Below are 22998 nucleotides of genomic sequence, written 5' to 3' on the forward strand. Positions count from 1 at the left end.
ATATGCTAATCGCATAACCTTAGGCAATGTCACGATCCAATATAAACGGTTAATTATAATCACAAAGAGACGATTCAATCTCTCCATCTCATGAGGACCCACGTGTAAACTCAAAGCATATTTTTGTATAGTTTTATTTAAACCATCCCCCGTTATTTTTATTTTAAGAAGTTTTGTATGATTGTAAAACAAATTAAAATATAAATAATTAATGAAAAATTAATAACAATGTTAAAAAATCAATATTACTTATAGGTAGCCGGTAACTTTACATCTTTCTAAACAGCATACTGCTTATTCATTTATAGCTTACCCAATATTTCTAAATTTAATAAAAGATAAGGTTTAATATCCATTAAATATTTTATATGAGTAGATTAGTTTGTTGTTATTTTTAAAACTAAAGGTTACAGATTTTTATATCTAATAATAGGCAACTGAGCTTGTGGTTAGCCTGATTGTAAGCCATCACCACCACCATAAACACTTGTAGAGGTTTGGCTGCTGCAAATGCGTTACCCGCGTTTAAAGAGAAAAGTATGGGGAAATAATTGGCGACGGGAGTAAAGGAATGGACTGGGAATGGCGAGGAAAACCTCCGCCTCCGCCAAGGCCTACGGTAATATTCACTAGGTTAATTATATTTTTACGATTCCATACGAAAAAGATACAAACGGATTCCAATTACTTAGACTCCGCTGTCCGTCCGTCCTGTCGTCATGTACGTCTGTCTGTATGTCACTAGGCTGTAAGTCTCATGAACCGTGATAGCTAGTCAGTTGAAAATTTCATTTAATGATGTATTTCTGTTGCCGCTAGTTATAAACAACATTTAAACATCAAAAGGTAAAAACAGAATAAAGTTAATGGTTAAGGGGAGCCTCCTATGGGAGACTTTTTGCGGCTTTTGGTAGAAAATATCACGGACTCTTTCGTGTGCAAGATCGACACACACTTGGCATTTTCTTTATCACACCAAAACCGCAGCACAGCAAGTACTTCATTATAAGTGCGCTTAATCAAAAGCCACGAGAAAGAAATTTCCCAAGATCTACCATCAACAAAAACCCTTAATATTTGTCTTATTTTTGGGATCATTATTTTTTGCTATTATAAAACCACATCAAACAAGAGACGGCAAAGTAATTTGCGAACTCCACCTACCCACCCTTGCTCTTCGTTCAGCGCTCGAGGCACAACACATTTAAATGAAAGAAGAAACGATTACTTTGATTATACTTTTGATCACAAAACACGAAATTGCCAAAACAAGGGCATGGAAAGCTGCTGTTTCTGTGTATCGTGGAAAAGTTTGTTCGCAATATTGAGTGAAAAATGGGCTTACATTCGAACGACTTCGACACGCGTCGAATTTTGACGCCTTTCACATTTTGCGCGGATGCTAAAATCAGCATTTTTTTTTTTTTCTAAAACTTTAAATAGTACTTTTTAATAAAACTTTTTTTAACACATAAAATTGAAATGATCTGAAAAATACTTTATTGTACACAGAGAGTACACAGAGGTATCTAAAACTGTACAGAGGGCGGTCTTATCACTGTAATTGATCTTTCACAGATATCCCAGAAAGGTGGATAAAAACTTAAGGTGTTGCAGTGCAATAATTTTGCAAATAGAATATTCCAGCAATAGGAGTAACGCAAATATTAGTCGCTAATATATTCTCATTCCAGAACTGCAATATCCTTTACGAGTTTCAAATAATGTTCTAGAAAATTACCTTAGTATATTATCCGAAGAAACTACTTACTAAAACATAAAATAGCGTGTATCCGAGCAACGTTTCTCTAAGATACAAATTCCGAACTAGCCATGTATGGAAGTTGAAGGATTTCGTAGTCCGTGGATTCCGAGAAATTTAGAGGATCTTAATAATTTATGCGACGTTTTACGAATGCTGCTACCATGTGCGCTATACTCGTATAAATATATTCATGGATATCTAGCAAATGATATCTTATTTGGGAGTATAGGTATCAGCGGTGTAATGCTAAGTTTTTGACTATACCAAAACTGGGTAGGTATTTATACCATTATTGTTGATTGTGAAATATTTTCCCTGCTCTCATTATAATTAATGCATATAAAACATTTAGTTTACATTTTCATTTAAAGAATTTAACAAAAATGGGTGTTGATTTTTGATTTAGAGCCTAAAGAGATGGGAACAAATCTAAAATTCTTTGATTTTTTAATGTAAAAACTGCTCGACAAAATTGTTATGTATTTTTGACCTGTTTGAAAAGGCATAAGAACCTTCTGATGGTTCTTATGGAGAGTAACGTACCACGAGTGAAGGCTGGGCAGACCGCTAGTTTTATATATAAATTGGATTTATTGAGGATCGTCTCGATCGTGAACAATGTTTTCTCATCAGAAACACAAATGGTTCACAAAAATCTATCATATAATTTAATTCTATACATTATCCGTTTACTGTCTTTCTTTCTATACGGGTTTTAAATGAAAAATAATTTGCAAGTCATAACCACTTAAAACACTTCAAAAATGTTTCAGTGTTTTCATATTTTTTCATGAAACCTCATAGCAATTACAAGAATAGCTGATATGAGAAGATATGCATAGAATGAATAATACAAAAAGTACATAATAAAGATCTGTGACCGAAAGAGATTTTAATATTATCAATGTCTGCTAAAATACATTAACATTTGTGACAAGCACGCTGGAAGAAATAACTTCGTGAATTCTTCATAATCAAGGGTATAAGATCCTATATTAGGATAATTAATTTTTGCGTGATAATGTTAACTAGAATTAATTAAGCAGATATTATACAATGCAAATACCAAATTTATCAAAAACGATACTAAGACATAAATGTAAAATGCATGGTAACGATTTGTCAGAACGTTTAATTTATTTTTTAGCACTGTGCGAAGTTGTTTGACGGACGTGTCTTTGACCCCGTTTAGCGCTTAATCCTAGAAACGAATCGTGTTTCCTAGAGTTGTTGAAACCCATATTTCCACACGAAAAAATATACCGATTTGTTTAGTGCCATAATAGTCGACCTTTGTCCTTTTCACACGTTTCTTCACGTATTTGATTTCCCCTAAATTGTGAGATAAATCTAATTAATGACGTTCTGTATGTAACAATACATTCGATACAGCAAAATCTTCGCGCAGGTTATATTAACAAGCACTAATTCAATTTACTCGTTGTACTATGAACTGTTTCACAATATCACAGCTACGGACCTAGGTGTACTGATATTGATGCTGTGCAATCAATCTTGATTTTACTGTCGTTGCTTTTATTTAGATAGATTGGGTATCCGGTTTGATTACTTCATTTCTTTTATTGTACAATTTTATTCGTTAGGTACATTACTGTTCGTATCGGTAGTTCTTATATAATATTATAATATAAATATTAGTATATCTACATGAAGTTAATACCTAATATAATTTGTTTTGTTATGGTGGTTATTTCGGTATCCTATTTTAATTATTTTTTATAAAGTTTATTTGTATGATTATATTTTTTGAAGTTTATTTGCTGTAAAACTTTTAAAGATTTTAACGTAATTTATATCTAGAAATTATGAGTAGACTACCCAAACATTTTTCTGTACAAATAATAATCTTAAGCTCTGAAAGTAATATAATGCAGATGTGTTTCATAAATATTATATTTTCATTAAAACTAGGGCAGAGGAGACTTGTAGGTCAGATATGAAACTTTTAACGTTTTGTAGGAATTTCTCGAAGAGATGGAAACAACTGTGAAGAAAATAGTATTTATAACATAAATATATTTATTCCTTAACTACTATTGCTACTATGACATTACCTTATGAATAGGCGTTCCCCAGAAGTCGTTGAGGAATATATTTGATATTGGCGTCTGTGGTCTCAAGTCTCTATTCTCTTTAATGGCACTTATATCATCAAAAACGAATCCACAGTACAGACAATTGTGATAGACAAGTACGCAAGCTAATACGAGGATGGCTCCCAAGCCCCTCCTGGGTGGCTCCGGCAGGTCTTCTGCTACTGGTGGGGAGACCGTGGATCGTCGTTTACTACGACCGGTCCTTGGCTTAACCGCCGATACTACGCCGCCGAATCTACATACTCCACTTACGCGGTCCATCTTGAACTAAAATCTCATTCTACACAAAATTACTAAGTACACAACACTATCGGAGTCCTTATAATCCTAGCGCATCCCATCGATGTTAGCGGGACATATCACCTGTAATAACATAAAGTCGAACCACGTTTACGAGGTGAAACGTATTCTAAGTTTTGCCACACGAATTCGAGTGCAATGGCTCTATAAATACGATTTAACAACTACCGATCTCCGAAACGTGATGCTATTGTGTTTGTTTACGTCACTACTAACCACATGTCACTTTTTTATAACGGAATCGTTTAATTTGACATCTATATTTGTTTTTGACGTTAGCAACGCGGACACACCCGCTCAGCGTGCGGATTCGCCGACAACTGCCGAAGAGCGACGAGCGAATGCCGCGTTGAGTCACGTGACCAGTCATTTTACTGCGGGTCGTTTTGAGATCGCGCATGCGTCTACTTTACTGGCGGCAAAATAAATATTAGGAACAGTTTTAGATTGCCATAAATTTGGGAAACAAATAAGGTTTCTAGACCTAATATAGAAGTTTTACTGACAATCATGAATTTTAAAAGTAACAAAGACGACAATGTAATATACCTACTAATATTTAAATATCAACTGCCAATTTTGTATCTATAATAAGTACAGATTTTTATAAAAAATATTTTTTATTTTTAACTTTAAGTCGTTTTAACACAATATTCTATGTTAAACCATACAAAAGTTTTGAATATACATGTAAGTGAAGCTAAGAAACAAAATATATTTGTAACAATATCTTGACCTCGCATGACACATGCCGGCGCATGTCTGCGGGTGAACCGTGAATGAGTAGTGGGGTGAATGTTGATGACGACATTTAAGCTGCGTTTGGGGTTGAAGGATGAAAAAGATGAACGAATAGGGACCGACTCATTCTTTTCTATTACCTACCTAAATTATCGACACATTTTTTGTATGCTGTTTCTGTATAGATCTCTATAGGACACAGATAAATAAAATTGGAGTGATTGTTTGTAATATTGAAATAACCTTTTTTTTCTACATTTATATGTATATATATGCGATACGGACACCGATTTTTTAAATTTTTGTCTCTCTGTCTGTTTTTTCCTGCTAATCTCTGGAACGACTGGGGCGATTTTGACGGGACTGGTACATAGCTGATGTAATGAGGAATAACTAAGGTTAGTTTATTTATGAACCCATAGGAACATTGGGATTCAAAGGATAAACTCATTTACGCAGATGAAACTATCTAGATATCCTACTTCATATCCTTTATCATATAAATGCGAAAGTTTGTAAGGATGTGTGTGCGTTTGTTGCTCTTTCATGCAAAAACTACAGAACCGATTGCAATGAAATTTGGTACATAGACAGCTGGACAACTGGAGTAACACATAGGCAACTTTTAATCCCGATATTCCTACGGGATACGGACTCCCGCGAATGAAACCGCGGGGCGCAGCTAGTATATAATAATAAAAAGAAAGGAAAAGGGTAGATCGTACTAATATACGTATATCGTACCGGTACAAGGCATATTGAATCACTTAAATTAGTCCGGTTTGAAGCAATAGGTGAACTTGATCAAATATAAAAGGTCATTTAACTCTTGACTTGATATTTATCTTTTCAGTACACAAAGTATCTATTACTTAGATACTTTGATTATATGATTAGATATTAGATAAAATATGGCATTTACTTATGGAATGACTTATGTTTAATACATTGAACTTGTGAAAACACTCAGATATTACAGAAACTATTTTTAGTTTCGATATTTTATTATCCGCAAGTTGTAAAGGTTACGTCAATTCGTATTGATATCAAATAAAGAATGCAAACAATGATTTTCAGCATCTTTATATAAGTACTCAATGTAAAAGGTCACGTGAATGCTTTGTTCTGTTCGTCTTTAATATTCCATGCGTATTAGAAATATTCTATGTAATAATAAGACTCTAATTGGCACAAAAAACTGAGTTGGTCAGTCAACTATATTTTTCAATACAGACGCAAGAAAGTCAGCGCTGCGCATTACGCGTAGCACATGCTGAGTAGTTATCCTTTTTAGCACCACACCAATTCTACTATCCTACTGATATTATAAATGCGGAAGTTTGTAAGGATGTGTGTATGTTTGTTGCTCTTTCACGCAAAAACTACTGAACCGATTGCAATGAAATTTGGTACGGACATAGCTGGACAACTGGAATAACATATGGGCAACTTTTTATCCCGATATTCCTACGGGATGCGGACTTACGCGGGTGAAACCGCGGGGCGCAGCTAGTTAGTTAAGTCCACCTTTTTATTATACGTTCGTTTATTCTATATAATTCTTTCTTTCTTTAAAATGGATTGGCAGGGTTGTTAAATTTATGGTACTCTAGCTCTTTTTTAATTATTGGATAATTATTAATGAATTATATATCTATACAATAGTATGAATTGCGACGGAGTATAGTACTCATGTTAACGGATCATAGCTTCCTATTATTTGAGTCTATACATATAAATACTAGCTGCGCCCCGCGGTTTCACCCGCGTAAGTCCGTATCCCGTAGGAATATCGGGATAAAAAGTTGCCTATATGTTATTCCACTTGTCCAGCTATGTCCGTGCCAAATTTCATTGCAATCGGTTCAGTAGTTTTTGCGTGAAATAACAACAAACGCACACACATCCTTACAAACTTTCGCATTTATAATATTATATATAATACTAGCTGCACCCGGCAAACACTGTTCTGCCTTACTCTTATCGTTTAGTGGTATGAAAAATAGATGTTAGCCGATTCTCAGACCTACCCAATATGCTTAACAAATTTCAGAGGAATCGGTCAAGCCGTTTCGGAGGAGTATAGAGACTTACATTGTGACACGAGAATTTTATATATATATAATATAATATATATGGTAGGATAGTAAGATACGATGAGAAGATAAGATAATGATTAAAGTAGTAAGTAATTGGTAAGCGATATCCCATTAATAAAAAACAATATATACAAGTATATTCAGAAGTATAAACATTTGATACGAGATCTGTTCATTATGTTATTGAAATAGAAATAGAAATGAGATATTATGTCAAGTTCTTGAAGGTAATTATCGTTTACCAGCCGACTTCAAAATAAAAAAGAGGTTATTAATTTTTTTGTGTTTGTTGCCCCATAACATTTTTTTGTGTTTGTTGCCCCATTTTATTAGTTGAAGCGATTTTACGATTTTTGTATTTAATAGAATATGCCATGCCTGCCATGAGGTCCGCGGTGTTAGACGCGGTTTTTTTTTTTAAATAGACAAATATTTATCGACACAAAATAATCATGGTAGTAATTTTTTATATGGATATTCATATTTACGTATATATTATATCGTTTTAAAGTTAGTTAGTTAGTAAGTTCCATTCGAGTATCCTATAGACTACACTTGATGATACCTAGCTTGTACAATTTATTCTATCACACCTAACGCATTATTTTACCACTTATTATACACAAACACAATATTAAAACTTGATACATAAATAGCCGAGGGAGTTTTAATTCCTTTTAATTGCTAGCGAACAACAAACCGAACAGCGGAATTACGAGACAAAACAAGGATAGGCATTCGAATCCCTGTAGCTGGGATCTAACAGGAGTTTTTTAGTGAGACACATCACTTGCAGGACCTCGGGGAACGATAGCCTAAAAACTGGGGTCCGTGATTGATGAATCGGCTTAGAGCCCAATGCCTTTTGTACCGTTATGTATCTGCATGTTTCAGCCTTATTACATGTGATTGCTATTTAATTGGGTTCTTCCAATGAATGAAATGGAGGTGGATTTGCTGTGGATACTGTTATGCCCTAAAATACTATATACTATAACTAAATACGATATTATAGTAGTTTTAGGGTATAACAGTTGTTGCATTTATAATTATATAATTTTTTATAGAAATGATAACTTGAAATCCAACCAGCGCTTATTAAATTTATTTCATAAGCTGGACTGTGGAGTTGTCCATATTTTTTATATTATGCTAGAACGGGTAACCGAACTGGTGACTCTCCTTATGGTAAGCGATCACCAGCGCTCATGAACAAATGGTACTTGAAAATTTGCAAAAAAGAAACAATTTCGATAGATGACGAAAAGGAAAAGATTAAGGACTAAAATATAGAACTGACTGGGAAGGGTGAGAAAAAGGATGCGGGCTTACAAGATAAGAATTAAATTGCCTTATTAGGCAAGCTGCAACTAATTTAAAGTATTTAAAGCAACAACTTTTTAAGTAACATCCAAACGTAACGTTTGTATCAACGTACCTTTGTATCGGAAATCACCAGAAAGTTGAGTTATATAACTCGAGATCTTCACCTACGCAGGTATCATTACGATTCCCAGTTATTTCTCTCCGTGTTCTGAAATCGCCGGGTCGATAAGCCACAATCCGGCCAGCGACAGAAGACCTCCCCCACTTCCCGGATATCTTTTATACAATGATAGCAGCGAGGAAATCGAATGTAAACTCAGAAGTCAATTTACAGTGGATCATACTAATTCTACGGTGAGCAATTTGCTTGCGGGTTCGCAGACTTGGACTTCAAATCTAACAGTCTTTATATTTAAGAATATTCAAATTTTTTATTTAATGAGTTTGGTACATGTTTATTCGTGTTTATTTTACGAATACGCGTTTGGATACACTAAATTGAGTATTTTTTTTCTATTCAATTCGACTTTAAAGTTCTTAATAATATGATAATATACTAGTACTATTACGATACTAGTTTCCGAAAACAAACGAATTTGAGAGCATGTTTATTTTAATCAGCTTTCATAAGGGATTCCACATTTTGCTCCAATTTAGTGGTGTTAGTTTTAGAAGTTATATTTTTAGCAGAAGTGTTGTATGACTTGATAAGGCATTTACTATTTTTGTAAGTTCTATGTTATAGATGATGAATTATGATGAATAAATAGTTGTTTGTTCGTTTAGTTTATTCGTTCAGTTTATTTATATTAGTATATAGGTATCAAGTCTAATAATAGTCATAAATATATTGAGAAAATGAAACTCATAAATGAAATGAAAATAATAATATGTAAAATACGAATTCTTTTGATAAAGTTATAAACTGATAAGTTTCAAAAGTCTTTAACGAAGTTGTAACTATCCAGAGTAAAACTTGAAGGTGGTAAATCAAAACTTTACCATTACACCGTGAGACTGCGACATTTCAGGATCACCCTAACTTCACTTCTTCACTCAACTTTATTGTCTTCAAAGTTTTATTACTCTAACCCACACTTGTTCTTGCACGTGATTCTGATATCAAATCGCACCGGAATCTACCAAGTACTAAGGCATTATTAATGGTCGCGGTGGTAATTTTTAACACCAGATTTAGCTCACACACTACAATTAAACCGGTTTAATTTCGATGACTTGTAAACGTTCTTACGAAACAAGTGTCTGAAATTGCTTCAAGTTTGATGTATTTGCGCTCGCTCCTCTAGAGATAAATTTGTTCGAAAACTTGCTGAATGTGAAAAGTTTGAAGCGCACTTCAATCCATTACACGAGTGAAATATTTCTTTGTTTTCTGACTTCACTGTGGGAAGACGCGACCTTACAAATCACAAGTTTATCATTAGGCGGGCGTTTGTTGGCGTCGCTACAGGGCTTCGAACTTTCTCGAATTCTTCAACAATACATCTTTGTAATAAAGCAATCAATTCAAATAGCGACGACTGGGTTTGCGGTAAAACAAATAGGATGTAATCGCTTTTCAATAAAGCGAGCGAATCAAAGGCCCGCTTCCTATATGAATACGAGCCGATCAATCTTGTCTGTTTAATAGAAAATGATATGTTTGAAACGTAATTTTGCTGCGGTTTATTTAATATACCGTCCATCAATCACAGTGGCTGTATACGATATACGGTTTGTTGGTGACAGATCGCTGAGGAACTTTAATATCAGACAGATTTGGTTTCACGTTTTTTTAATAATCTAGCAATTGTTTGGGATTAACTATCGAATTTGTATTTACCAAACAAACAATGATATTTTTATTATAACGTTATATAAACAATTATAATAATACAACGTATCCATTTGTATCCAAAACCTTCTTTTCTGAGTAATGATACAAATATTTTTTGTTTTCTTCGAAAACCATTCTCGTCGATTGTTAAGTGTGTGTTATCACAACTTAATTAGTTTTGGAAACACAGTAATTCATTTCATTTTGTCAATTAAAATAATCGATAAAAAACACAAGATAAGTAAATAACACAATTTTTCAAACTGGCGATGCTTCATTTACTGTGAAAAATTGTTTGCTATTTTTCCTATGAAAAATAAGTGCACAAATTATTTTTTAACCCTTATTTATTTTTGTGTTTCGAAGTTTTGGGTCCGTGTGTAACATTTAAATTTAATAAATAATTAAATTATTTAATTTCATACAGAAACTTGGAATACTGCTCTGGGCCTCTACAAACCTCTGGGCCGGAGCCTTGTTGTATTAACTCCTTCCGAGCATTCAGAATAGTTAGAATTATGACCTACCTGGTGACCCAAAACTTACCCATCAGCTTGACCCTTTTGCTTTCCAAAGGCACATAAAATCCCTAAGTATTTTCAATCGCACGTGGAGTGTTCAGAGGAATTATTCGAACCCGTCTTGCTTGCTTTATGAGCGCCTGTCATAAAGCATGGACATCATTGGGCCCGTGATCATAAGAGCTGAAAGGGCGCTTCTCAAGTCCTTGTTTGCCACACGTGTGGAATATATACCTTCGTATATAACAGGTATATCTTTTAAAAAAGAGGCTACCCTCGAAAGCCGGGAACAGCCTTATAAAGGCTATGACAGCTTTGTGAATGCTCATAGGCGGTGACGATCGCCTCACCGGGTGTCCCACTTGAAAAATAGCACCGCACCAAAAAAGCTATATTACCGATTCACAAATTCTCTTTCTCTCTGCTCTGTCTTTTGTAGTGACTATCTAGACGACATGAAAATACCGATCCCGTGCAGATTTAACTACGTTAAAATAGACGCGTCTTTATAGTCCAAGTTCAACCTTGTTCTTCTTCTTGAATGGCAACTTCCGATCGTAAGTCTAACCTAAATAGACGCTAATAATGTTGATATAATATATGAAGTGATATCCTTCAGCCCTGTTATGAGTATACTGAGTATTAATTGACGGGACCTTGCGAGTGACGTTATAAATAGGCCCCTTTGCTGTCAATTGCAGAATCGTTGTCATTATTTCCTTACGTGCGACCAATGGGGTGAAACATTTTATTAATAGCTGAGTGCTGTGATAAGTTCACACAGAAAATGTGCTTTTAGTGTAAGAACTTATCATTAAGAAAGCTTGCGACATGTAATATAGTCTAATAGAACTTCTGAACGTAGTTTATATCCGAATTTATCTTTGTTTGTATGTATCATCATAATCTACTAAGAAAGTTCTGCTAGGTACAAGCTCATACGAAGGTTTAAATATTTTAGGGTATGACATTTTTCTATAAATATTCCGCCTAAATATGACTCCCATAGGATAAATCCTAATCAGCCTTTCAGGCTAAAACCGGTTTAATTTCGATAGCGGTTAAATTTAGCGCTTAACTAAACAATAGATGCATTTTTACTTGTCTTCTTTCACGTTGCAATGGAGCGGAGGAACATATAGTTTGTGATATGAATTTTTATATCTGCATATCAAAGGAAGCTAAAAAGTGAAATTGTTTTTTTACGGTATGAAACAAACACCTTCACATTTGTAATATGAGTAAGGTAATTTTTGTTACGTCAGAACAAAGTAAAAAGAAGGGAAAAATTTAACGGCTATGATTACAGTCAACTATAAATTGATTTCCCGATTTTATTTCCTATAGCCTGTGATACCTATAATATTTCATATCCAAGTTTAATATTATTCGTTTTTAATTATTGTTCCGACAGAACTTCAAATATTTTATATAATTTAATTAAAGACCTGTGAAGATAATATCCACTCTGTGGCTCTCGTTAGAAGCATTTTGCTGGTGTCTAATTAATGTACGTTCGCTCATTTTGTACAGCGGCAAGATTAAACCAGCCATAGATTGTTATTACATTATTTATTATTTATGAAGAAATTGAACCTCTCTCCAGCGGTTTTAATTTTAATCAACAGAAACGTAATTTTATTTTCGAAAGTTTTATTTTGACTCCTGGAAAAATACCTGTTCCAAATTAAATACAAATAAACAGACGTATTTTTACTATTAAATTTATATTCTATTTAAGCTAAAACAATTAATAAATCATTCTACGAACACGCTCAGCGTTCAGAACATCGACATAAAATGAATCATAATTTATTTTCAACAAAAACGTTATCTTGGACAACCGATGCGCAAAGCTGAATAGTGTTAATGCGAACAATCACCTGCATTGCTTTTCCAATAGCTAGCCAAATTCCCAAAATATTCAGCCAAAATAATCGAAGAGCGACCTCATAGCGGTAAAGTTTTGATTTAGCGCTTATAGCTGTCCCCAGCCTGAGAGTCCTCTTTAAAGTTTTAGTCGTGTAATAGAATAAAACTGTTCGAACAATGCTTGCGCTGAAGCATTCATATTCAGTAAGGCGTTATAGAAATGTTTTAACGTTGGCCGTGTTGCCAACATTCGACCTAATGTAATTCGAACGTATGAATATTCTAAAACATTTCGTTGTGCTGACCACGTGGCTTGCAGTGTCCCATTAGGGAATTGCAGTTAGAATTTTTGTGGCTTCTATTTGTGGGATTTATTTGCTTTCATCGATGTGAATGGATACCTTTTTGCTCTGGGATTATATTTGAAAATAAACGTGTAAGGCGTATGCAGATATATTTGTTGGTTAACTTATAACTTTCTTTGGGCATTTTTGTATAGTAATTATAATGATATGTATTTTTTATTTGTATCAGTAATTTATGAGTCTGATAACAATGAAATTTCACAAATATTTTGCAACTTACATAACATATATTATCATTGGTAACGCCAATATAATTAAAATAGTGAATTAAAATTAAATATTTATTATTTCGTGGTGTAATCCAACTTCCCTCCTTACATGCGAGCACAACCAATCATCGCACGCTTTTAAAACTACCCGCAACGTCCCTATTGGACGTTATGACGTAGTCACACAGTCTGCATCGATCTTCCGTGACGATCGGATCTCAATAACCGTTGGAGTGCCTTCACGAGGCCTCTAGACATTTCGTGTATAATTCGCATACCGCCGGAGAACCTTAACGAGGTTCTCTAGATATCTCAGGCATTGTGCTAGTGTAGCCCGCCTTTCCATTTGGTCGCGCTGAACCGCCGCGTGTGTGTGTGTGTGTGGAGTGATGGACTGGATCTGGTCTGCCTGGCCCGAGCTGGAGGACCCTTGACCGCGTGGTGCTGTGCCGCGTGCTTGATTGGATGCTTCCCCCTCAGACGAGGTAAGTGCCGTGTGTTCTCGTCTTTCCCTTTTTCGCTACACCACGTAGATTAAGTTTTACAGTCTGCTTAATATCGAAATAAGTAAACGAGGTTTTAAAACAATGGTCATTAATTGTCGCTTAACATCGCTATATCAGAAATATAAAAAGGCACCGCTCAAATCTCAGTTAAATGCACCTAGTCTCGAGAAATAATGTAATGGAATAAATTGTGTAAATAGATTACAAAAGACTTCGCAAGAACAAACGGGATCAAGTTGAAAAATGTGTAACAATAACAAAATGGGGGAATTTGAAAGTGACATCGCACCATTAAGCAAGTCTCGGTGCGCAGCGACTCCGGCCATTGCTTGCCAGAACCAATGAATCAAAACTTTTCAACACAGCAAATGGAATTTCTTTAAAGGTTACAAATAGTCTGCTATAAGTTTTGGTTAAAACATTTCTCTAATACAATTTTCGTACGCTTTGCCGCGCTTCGATGGAGTCCTGTTATGGATTGTTATTAACTGCAACACATTCATGGTGTTGTAGTTGTATGGATCATATGAAAGATAGATTATATACTTCCTTATGTCGTTTAAAAAAATCAATATAAAGTTATACTACAAAAGTAACATAAATCTTGTTTCTGAAAGAGTTTGTATGTTTGCACGCGCTAATCTCAGGTTATACTAGATCGATTGCGAAAGTTCTTTCAACGTAGTAACTATATTGTTATCCCTGTATATGTACCCCGAGCGAAGCGTAAGCGGACCGCTATCATAGAATAATAGGTATACAGCTTATTAGAGTAAAAGTATACTAAAATAGCATATTTCTTATTATTCTTTCGCCTTTTGTACATCATTATTTCAGAACCTTATCTTGCGGATTATCGTGATACGTAGTAAATATTATTTTTAATACTTACGCAATCACGTTATAATAATTTAATTCGTCTACTTATTCATGAAAAAAATATTAGCCTTCTTATTGTAATTTTGTATGAAATAATTTTTGACATTAAACCTATGTCGTTCTATTATTGTGGAAAAAAATCTGCTCCATAATAATTGTATCTGTAATAAGCTATTCTAATGAACTGTTCGCAAATACTTATAAAAATACAATACTTTTTAATTAGTCATATACAAATATTGAAATTATCCGAAACACGAAACATCGACTGTAACTCCCTCTTTAAACGTCTTAATTAGTCACGAAATTGAAGATAAATAATAAAAATTTGCAGTTTCTTTTTCGTCTGAAAAGTTTGGATACTTAGCTGCGAAGTGCAAGTTTTAACGAGGTACTATTGACTTGACGCGTGTCCTCGAGTTAGGTGTACTTGTTAATCTGGTATTGGAGTAAGTTTTCAGTTCATTCTATATCCAACTAGCTATGCCGCGCGGCTTCACCCGCGGATAAAGCTAATATTTCTATAACTTTTAATTTTTAGTTTTTTAGCATTGAAATGCTTTATAAATGAGATATTTTGAAAGAATAGAAAAAATTTGATCACGAGGCGGGAACCCGATCTCGTTCCGATCCAATCCGATGTTTCAAAATATCTCATTTCTATGATTTCTAGAATATTCTTGAATATGTGCTACATCATGGCCAAGTATATTAAATAAAACATACTACCTTCATTCTAACAAACGTTCGCGTTTATGATATTAATAGGATGGAAATATCGTAGACATCCATTATGTCGATATGTGGCATTGAGCATAACATAATAAAATATTTTATACTAATAATAAAGTCCGTTATGAGATATTTTATAGGCTCGAATAAAGTAATATTATGTAGTAGATCTCGAGATAAATGGTAAATCCATACTAATATAATAAAGTAAAATTTATTGTTTGTTTTCTAAGATTTATTTCAAAATCCGCTCGACGGATTTAAAAATCATTTTTCTATTAGAAAGATATATGGGCTACATTTTTTCATACCAGGTCAACCAGAGTAAAGCTGGGAGAAGCGACTAGTAATATCATACTAAAGGTTGATTATTTATCTTAATATATGCCAGAATCCTAAAGCTAAATTCTAGTTCAAAATCAGTAAAAACAATATATATTCTCTTATTATTTTTTCCCGCAAAAAGTATTTATCGGATTATTTTTAAGTTTTCGCTTTATGAAAGGTTAGATAAATACCAGAATAGGTCAAAAGCTAATAAGTAAAAAAAATAATAATAATGCGTATTAATACATTGTTTATTTGACTTAGAGATAATATTCCGTCCGTGACATCCCTTTAGTGTATCATGTAGGTATCTATTAATAAATCGCGTTTTAAATCCGTTATTAAAGGTTTCATTTCTGAATATTAAATGCTGACTTTAAGTCAAACTTTAGTTTATACAATGTTATAAGCTTTTAATGGAATAAAAGGAGAAATCTGTAAATATTGAATTCAAAAGCTCAATACATTTTAAAATACCCATTCTGTTTTCTAAACATAGTCAACCTACATTTTATTTGTTGTTGAAATTTTTGTTTTTTTTTGTACCAAAACAAAATAGACATATGAATTGTGTTTCTCTATGAAATTTTAAATTTTATATGAATTAACAATAACAATGTAGGAATCATATAAATCTATCTAATATCAATCTTATTCAAGGCCGTGCGCTCTAAATGATTTTAGACTTTCTCATAAGGAGATCTTACTGAGATGTTATCGTATTTCATGGGAAATATTCTAAATTAATATTAACTTTCATTTATATAAATGCTACTATACGTAGAAAGGATGTATTTTCACGAGAACATTCGATGCGCAAATAAGACTCGTAATATGGCAGTAGATCATAAAGCCCATTACAGACAGTCGGTAACGGTATCTCACAGTATAAGCTAATAGTATCGATATGGACTTAGCCTTAATAGTCTGAAAGCCATAACGGATAAACGTGGCATTACACCGTAGTTTAGTGAATACAGGTTATTGAATTTAATTCAATCAGTTATAAATTAATAAGAGTTGTTAGGTATCACAATTATCACTCTTATTTCCTTAGTAATAATAACGTATTTCGATTGTGTTATGATTTACTTTTCTTCAAAGATATATGTAGGATATCAATTGTGTTTTAATAATCTGTTGGATGAAGAATTGTCATTTAAGATACAGCTATCGCTTTTTATAACTTGTGAAAACTTGTTTAGCTATCGAATCCTATAAAAAGTCGAATCACATAGAAACGGCACGCATTCGTGCGGTATGTGCCTTGGTGTTTGAACATTGTTTATTCAATGTTTAGCCCAACTACTCTTTGTTTGTTAATAGTCTATGACTGTTATCAACTGACAACATCAATTAGGCAGTTCAATCAAGTATTCATTCAACACAAAAAGCGGTAGTCGACTAGGTCATCGTTAAAACTTCGCTTTTGTAGATCCCATACGCATATAAGATAATAATATAATTAATTAATTATATGACACTCCAATACGCGTTCTATTCGTGCCTCCAGGTGACCCTTACCTGTTTAAACAATCTAATCACCACACAATTTGAAAACATTAATTAAATTCTTCAGTTACGTGCGAGATATAATAACGCATTATAAAACAGTTCGGGCCATACATAAAGAGGGTTGAAAGGGCCAGTGACTTAATTAAATACGACGTTGAACAATTTCACTCGCCATTTCAATGTTAATAAAATCGTTCGACGGGTTACACGGTATTTTATGATATACTCCGTGATTTAACTTTGCGAGCACGTATTTAAACGTACACCAGACTCCCACTTTTAATTTGAAAGCTTAACGTTGTTCAATTTTCATATTTTCTTGCAAAGGATGTTATTTGGACGCCTCGTTTGCTGTACTCTCGCAAATGATACTATTTCATTTATTCGTACGTATTCGTATTGATTTTTCAATATCATTAATTAGTATAAGAGTTCTTTTGCTATATTCTTATGTATCTAAAATACGGGTTCATTTTACAACGTTATCTCTTTCCACGGAAAAGGTTTACCAAATCCTGCCAATTTTTTCCTTTCCTTAGCAATCCCACTACTGCATCATTGATAAACATCTTAAGGATGTTCAGAGGACATCAATTTCGTCACTCCTCAGGTAGCGAGACGATTTTTCACATCTTTTGAGACTTTTTCACAACTAACAGGGTTCTAAGAAAATCTTTTCTACGTGTTTAAATTCATTTATTTAATATTAAATTAACTATAGAAATAAGCCGCTACAAATTGTGAATCTCTGTTTCAATAAATACGAAATCAGCAGATTTATAATAACTCAGCACATACTAGATTGGATAACACTTATAAGTATATTATTCTTGTTATAACTCAACATACATGCGTCGACAAGATTTCACATAAGCACGCGCAGCCCTGTTCAATATACGCAAAGTTGACAAAAAGATAACAATATAGACGAGGAGTATTGGCAGTAAAATATGGTATTACGAAGAAGAAAATATTTTGTTAAGCTGGGAATAGGCGGCTGAGTAAACCTCTAAAGTCCCATTTATTATGCTTATAACATTGTAGAAACAAACAACGTGACGAATTGGTGCTTATTTCACGTGTGTCGCCTACGCGCTACGAACTTCTTAACAAAATATTTAATCATTTAAAACAAGAGTTATGCAACAATTAAAATACAGAAATCTCGTTTATATTTGGGTATTAGAGAAGGAATTAATAATAGATGTAAACAAAAAATGAATTATCCATAATATTCATCTTAAAATAGCTTTTTTGCCGACCCTCCAGCCCTCTATGAACCATTGTATAAAACATTCTTAAAATAAGCATCTATTCAAGAAACTAGATGGTAACTCCAGAGGTAAACACTCTGGCTCTATTTATATAAGAGTTACTCGACTTTATCACTGAATAATTGTTTGTGTTTGGTGGAAAATTATTTGTCTTAGCCAAGTCCCTTTGAAGGAAATTGCAAAAGTACGTTGTGGACAGTTAAAGATATTTAACTTGACTACAATGAGATTTTAAATGAATATAATGTGAAGAATAATTTAACGGAAAAGTAGAAATAAAAGTTAAAAGTGAAAGTAAAATCTAGTTGTTTCAATTATATCAATGTATCCATTGCATTTATATGCACATATAACTTTTAATGGGTAAATATTTATTGAGTGATGGTGTCACTTTTTGATATTCTACATTATGCATTTATTGATGTTTTATTATTATAAAAGTGGAGAGACATTTGATAGAAATTGTGACGTACGTTTATTTCTCAAAAAAAGTTTAGTTCAACCTTACAGTGTCCAAATAACTTAGTGACCATTTCTAGTACATTTATGAATGAATGGATGAATTGTCATATTCCTCAGAAAGATAATCCAGAAAAAACTACACTTACGTATATTTTTTATGTGCAAAAATCTTAGTAAAAGTAATGTAAAGGCTTCCAAAAACGTACGTATTATTTTTTAAGTCACGGTGGACAACTGACGTGGAGGTTCACCTGATGGTAAGCGCTCATCACCGTCCAACCGAACATTTGCAGAGGTAGAATCTCTGCGCTACCCGCTTTTTAAGGTATAAGGAATTCACGACTCGGAAGAAGGAATGGATCGTACGAACTGACAAACAGTACGACATCGTACGAACAGTAGCATGCTACTATATCACGCTGGTCTTCTGTAGGGATACGTGATCTCCTGATGCGAGCTGGGTAACAGCCATCCCGATAACAGCCATACACGCTAAATATCAGTATCGATTCAGAGAAAGTCCTTTTAACATTATTTTATAGCTGGCGAAATCCTTAATTCTAATAATCCCTTTTTATAAAAGGTTTTAGAGTGAACGGTCACGCTGGAACGATACATTGAACTTTTATTTATCGTTCACATTTACGGTACAAGTGCAATACAACTTCATTAGTTTGAAAGGACGACAACATAAATTTCAATTACTGCCACTTTCAATACAGAGCAAAATTTAATTTTGCTCCGTAGTCTTTGAAGTTTGTATAATCAACTTTATTGATACAATTATTATTAGATATCTTTTAAAATGTGATGCCTAAAAAATTACATCTCGAATATATTTATACCTTTTGATTTAGTTAAAAACAACCTAAATGTAGATATTCTTTTTTATGATAAAATTTTATTATTTAAATGAATACAATTTTTCGAAATTCTCACTTTGATTATGCAATTTATATCGACAATGATTCGCAACGATTTTCCGATAACGAAGCAAAAATTTAACTAGCGTGAAGTTTCACACTACAGTTCTATAATTCAATTTAGGTAGGCATCCTACATTTCAATCGTGTCATGAATACCTATAAATAAAAAATAAACAATATAATTCATGATAATCTCTATTAATATGATATTAATATTATAAATGCGAAAGTTTGTATGGATGTATGGATGTTTGTTACTCTTTCACATAAAAACCACTGAACCAATTGCCATGAAATTTGGTACGTAGACAGCTGGATAACTGGAATAACATAAAGGCAACTTTTTATTCCGATATTCCTACGGGATACGGACTTACGCGGGTGAAACCGCGGGGCACAGCTAGTATGATATATGCAAAAGGAATTATGTCTGTCCGTCGGTCAGTCTATTCTTCACACCTACACCGCTAAACCAATTTGGATGATATTTGTTATAAGCTTAGTTTGAGACCCGAGGTAGGACATAATATAGTTATTATCCCGAAAATCATGCATGAAACAATGCAGATAAAACCGAGGAACGTCAAATTTTTTTCCTTTGACGACGCGGGCAAAGCTGCGGGCGGAAAGCTAATTTAGTTATAGAATATAGTTAGTTTAGGAACGTTGTGGTCAACCGTTCGTGTTTCCTTTTACTATTTCCTTTATTGTCCAGTCCTTAAGGATTAATCTGATTTTCTCTATATGATTATTGCTGTTTATAAGAATTGAACTAACATTATTCATGCAATGGTGATAGAGAACAGTTTACTGTTTAAAAATAGTAATATGGTTAAAGATATATATAGTTTAATATATTTTTTACCATAGTCCATACTTCATATACGATCAGATCAAAATGAAAGCAAGCTAATATGGTTGTTTACATACATACGTCTTGCAAGTTGCAACAGCCCATAACTAAACAAGTTAGGCTAACTTTCCAGTATCCAATGCTATCGATATTTCTACAGATTACGTTAACCAGACTCTAACCAAGTTGAAGTAAGCCATACATACAGGGTGTGGCGTAATGAACGGATGATATTGTAACTGCAGGTGGAGGACGTTGTGCCGGATCAGAAAAGTGTATAGTAAATATACTTTGGGTTTTGAGTGATATGTGACATTATCAAAACATTTTATTTATTGCACAATTTGCCAATCTTTCCGGTGGTAAGACTTGAATTAACGTAAATATCGAATATCTCGAAAACTGAGGAATATTTACCAAACACAAAATTTCCTTTACTGATTCGCCACATCGTCCTCTACCTACATTTACCATATTATCCATTCATTACGGCTCACCCTGTATATGGAGGTACAATCGCATTGTCAAGTGGCAAGTCTATTTTTTATTAGTTCCTCGATAACGTCGATAAATTTCACTTGAACCCGGCAACTTTGTAAATTAATGTGGCCAAGTGGCGGACCTAACTGGAACTTACGTTTACGAAGTTACCGAGTTCGCATTCGAACTGTTTCGCTTTGATCTAATGAAATAAAGAGAACATATTGCCCTTTTAAATTGATAGCTGTTGTGACTTTTTGTTCACGCACGATAAGGGCTTCTATAAATATAACTTCTTTTATTGAAGTGTAGTTTGATGATAAAAGAGATGATCATTGCTAATGCTTCGCTTTTGTAATTGTCGAAAAATCACAATTGAACGCTGATCCTGAATCACGCAAGCGAAAATTTTCCAATCCATAATTATATATACAACTTGTCTGATAACATCGACGAGGGTGGTATAGGCCGGTCAGTCGCAGACTGGCCGAGGATCCTTCCTATTCCGAATGAGGAATACCACCGTCCTTCCTACACCGACTATTTATTGCAAAGAGCAATACATTCTAGTTCATATCCATTTGTCGCGATAATAATACATTGTTTCTGATATAAAATAAAATGAAGACAGAGAAAAGATACCAATGATAAATTTTATAATCTTATTACTATTAACGTTACTCAACCCCTGTCACGATCGTCCAATGAATTGTACCGAATCAGCATTTGCCGTAATCCGAAAGGAAGATTACAGATGTTCCTGACATCCCTATAAATATAGCAGGAAACAATTAACGTTATCATCCATCTTAACACAATTACAGGTTAATAAGTTTAGCACACGACTCAGCCAAGTCGGTGAGTTCACAAAGTTGTAATTACTGGAACTAGGGCGTCACTATTGCAGTGTCTTAGAGCATCGTCTGCGAAACAGGAATGTACTTAAATTTACTCATTATAAACTAAATGCACGTAACTCACGTACCAGACGCAATTAACATGTGCTATTAAAGGTTCCTTCTCTTCATAGGTAATGCGTAAGAGTAGTTTCAGTGTTTACATTTGCGTTTAATTTATTTATTTAGTTAGGCTAATATTTGAAATGTTACGACCAATACAGAACTAATAGCAATTATTATATTTATTCAAAATAGCGCGTGTATATTAAGCTGAAGTGTTTGTTTGAACGCTCTAATCTCAGGAACTAACGAACCAATTTCAAAAATTATTTCACCGTTTGATATATATGTACGTAATCCCTGATTGTCATAGGCTAGGCCACGGGTGAAGCCAGGACGGACCGCTATTTATTAATATGTTAACAGAAATAATCGCTTAAGGCTTTTAGGTGGAGAATATATTTGAAAGGCGAACTAAAAGTATGTAAACGTTATTTTAAGATTTCTAATACATCAATATAATGAAATGCGTACTCCAAGCTCAGCAGAAGTTTGCGATTTACACATAATGTGCATAAATAGACTCATGTTACATATTGCGACATAATGACGGGCCATTGTATTACCGCGTATCAAGCGAATTTACCATCACTTGCGGTGAGCCGGCCTACCGTGCTATACAGGTTAAATTTCCTCGGTTCAGCATAATTGCTGTAAGTGCGAATGTGACGTGCACTTCGCGTCAACACTTCTTGACGGCGAGTACGAAAAGTTAGTCTATCATGTGTAGCCAATCCAGGTGTAATTGACATACTGTGTAATTATCAGAAGTAGTTTGCTGAGACGAAAGTTTCTTGTACTGAAATAAACACAAAGAGACACATTACGTTTCGGATCGGTTATTTTAAGCTTTTCCATTGACATAATTTAGTATTTTTAACGTTAAAAATATGCGTCTATCTCTGTATTTATGGTATAAATATAGCTAGAATT

The 22998-nt window shown here is 33.8% G+C and overlaps 1 protein-coding gene across 1 annotated transcript in view; it reads right to left on the reverse strand.

Moving 5' to 3' along the window:
- The window catches only part of LOC119833209 (protein O-mannosyl-transferase Tmtc3), a 117268-nt gene extending 112766 nt beyond the window's left edge, over window positions 1-4502 (reverse strand). Inside the window, exon 1 of the mRNA XM_038357130.1 lies at window positions 3841-4502. Coding sequence (XP_038213058.1) covers window positions 3841-4143 — 303 coding nt within the window. The 5' untranslated portion in view covers window positions 4144-4502. The remainder of the gene's footprint in view (window positions 1-3840) is intronic.
- Window positions 4503-22998: the final 18496 nt, after the last annotated feature.

Source organism: Zerene cesonia, chromosome 17, assembly GCF_012273895.1.
Source record: "Zerene cesonia ecotype Mississippi chromosome 17, Zerene_cesonia_1.1, whole genome shotgun sequence".
NCBI classification, from domain to species: domain Eukaryota; kingdom Metazoa; phylum Arthropoda; class Insecta; order Lepidoptera; family Pieridae; genus Zerene; species Zerene cesonia.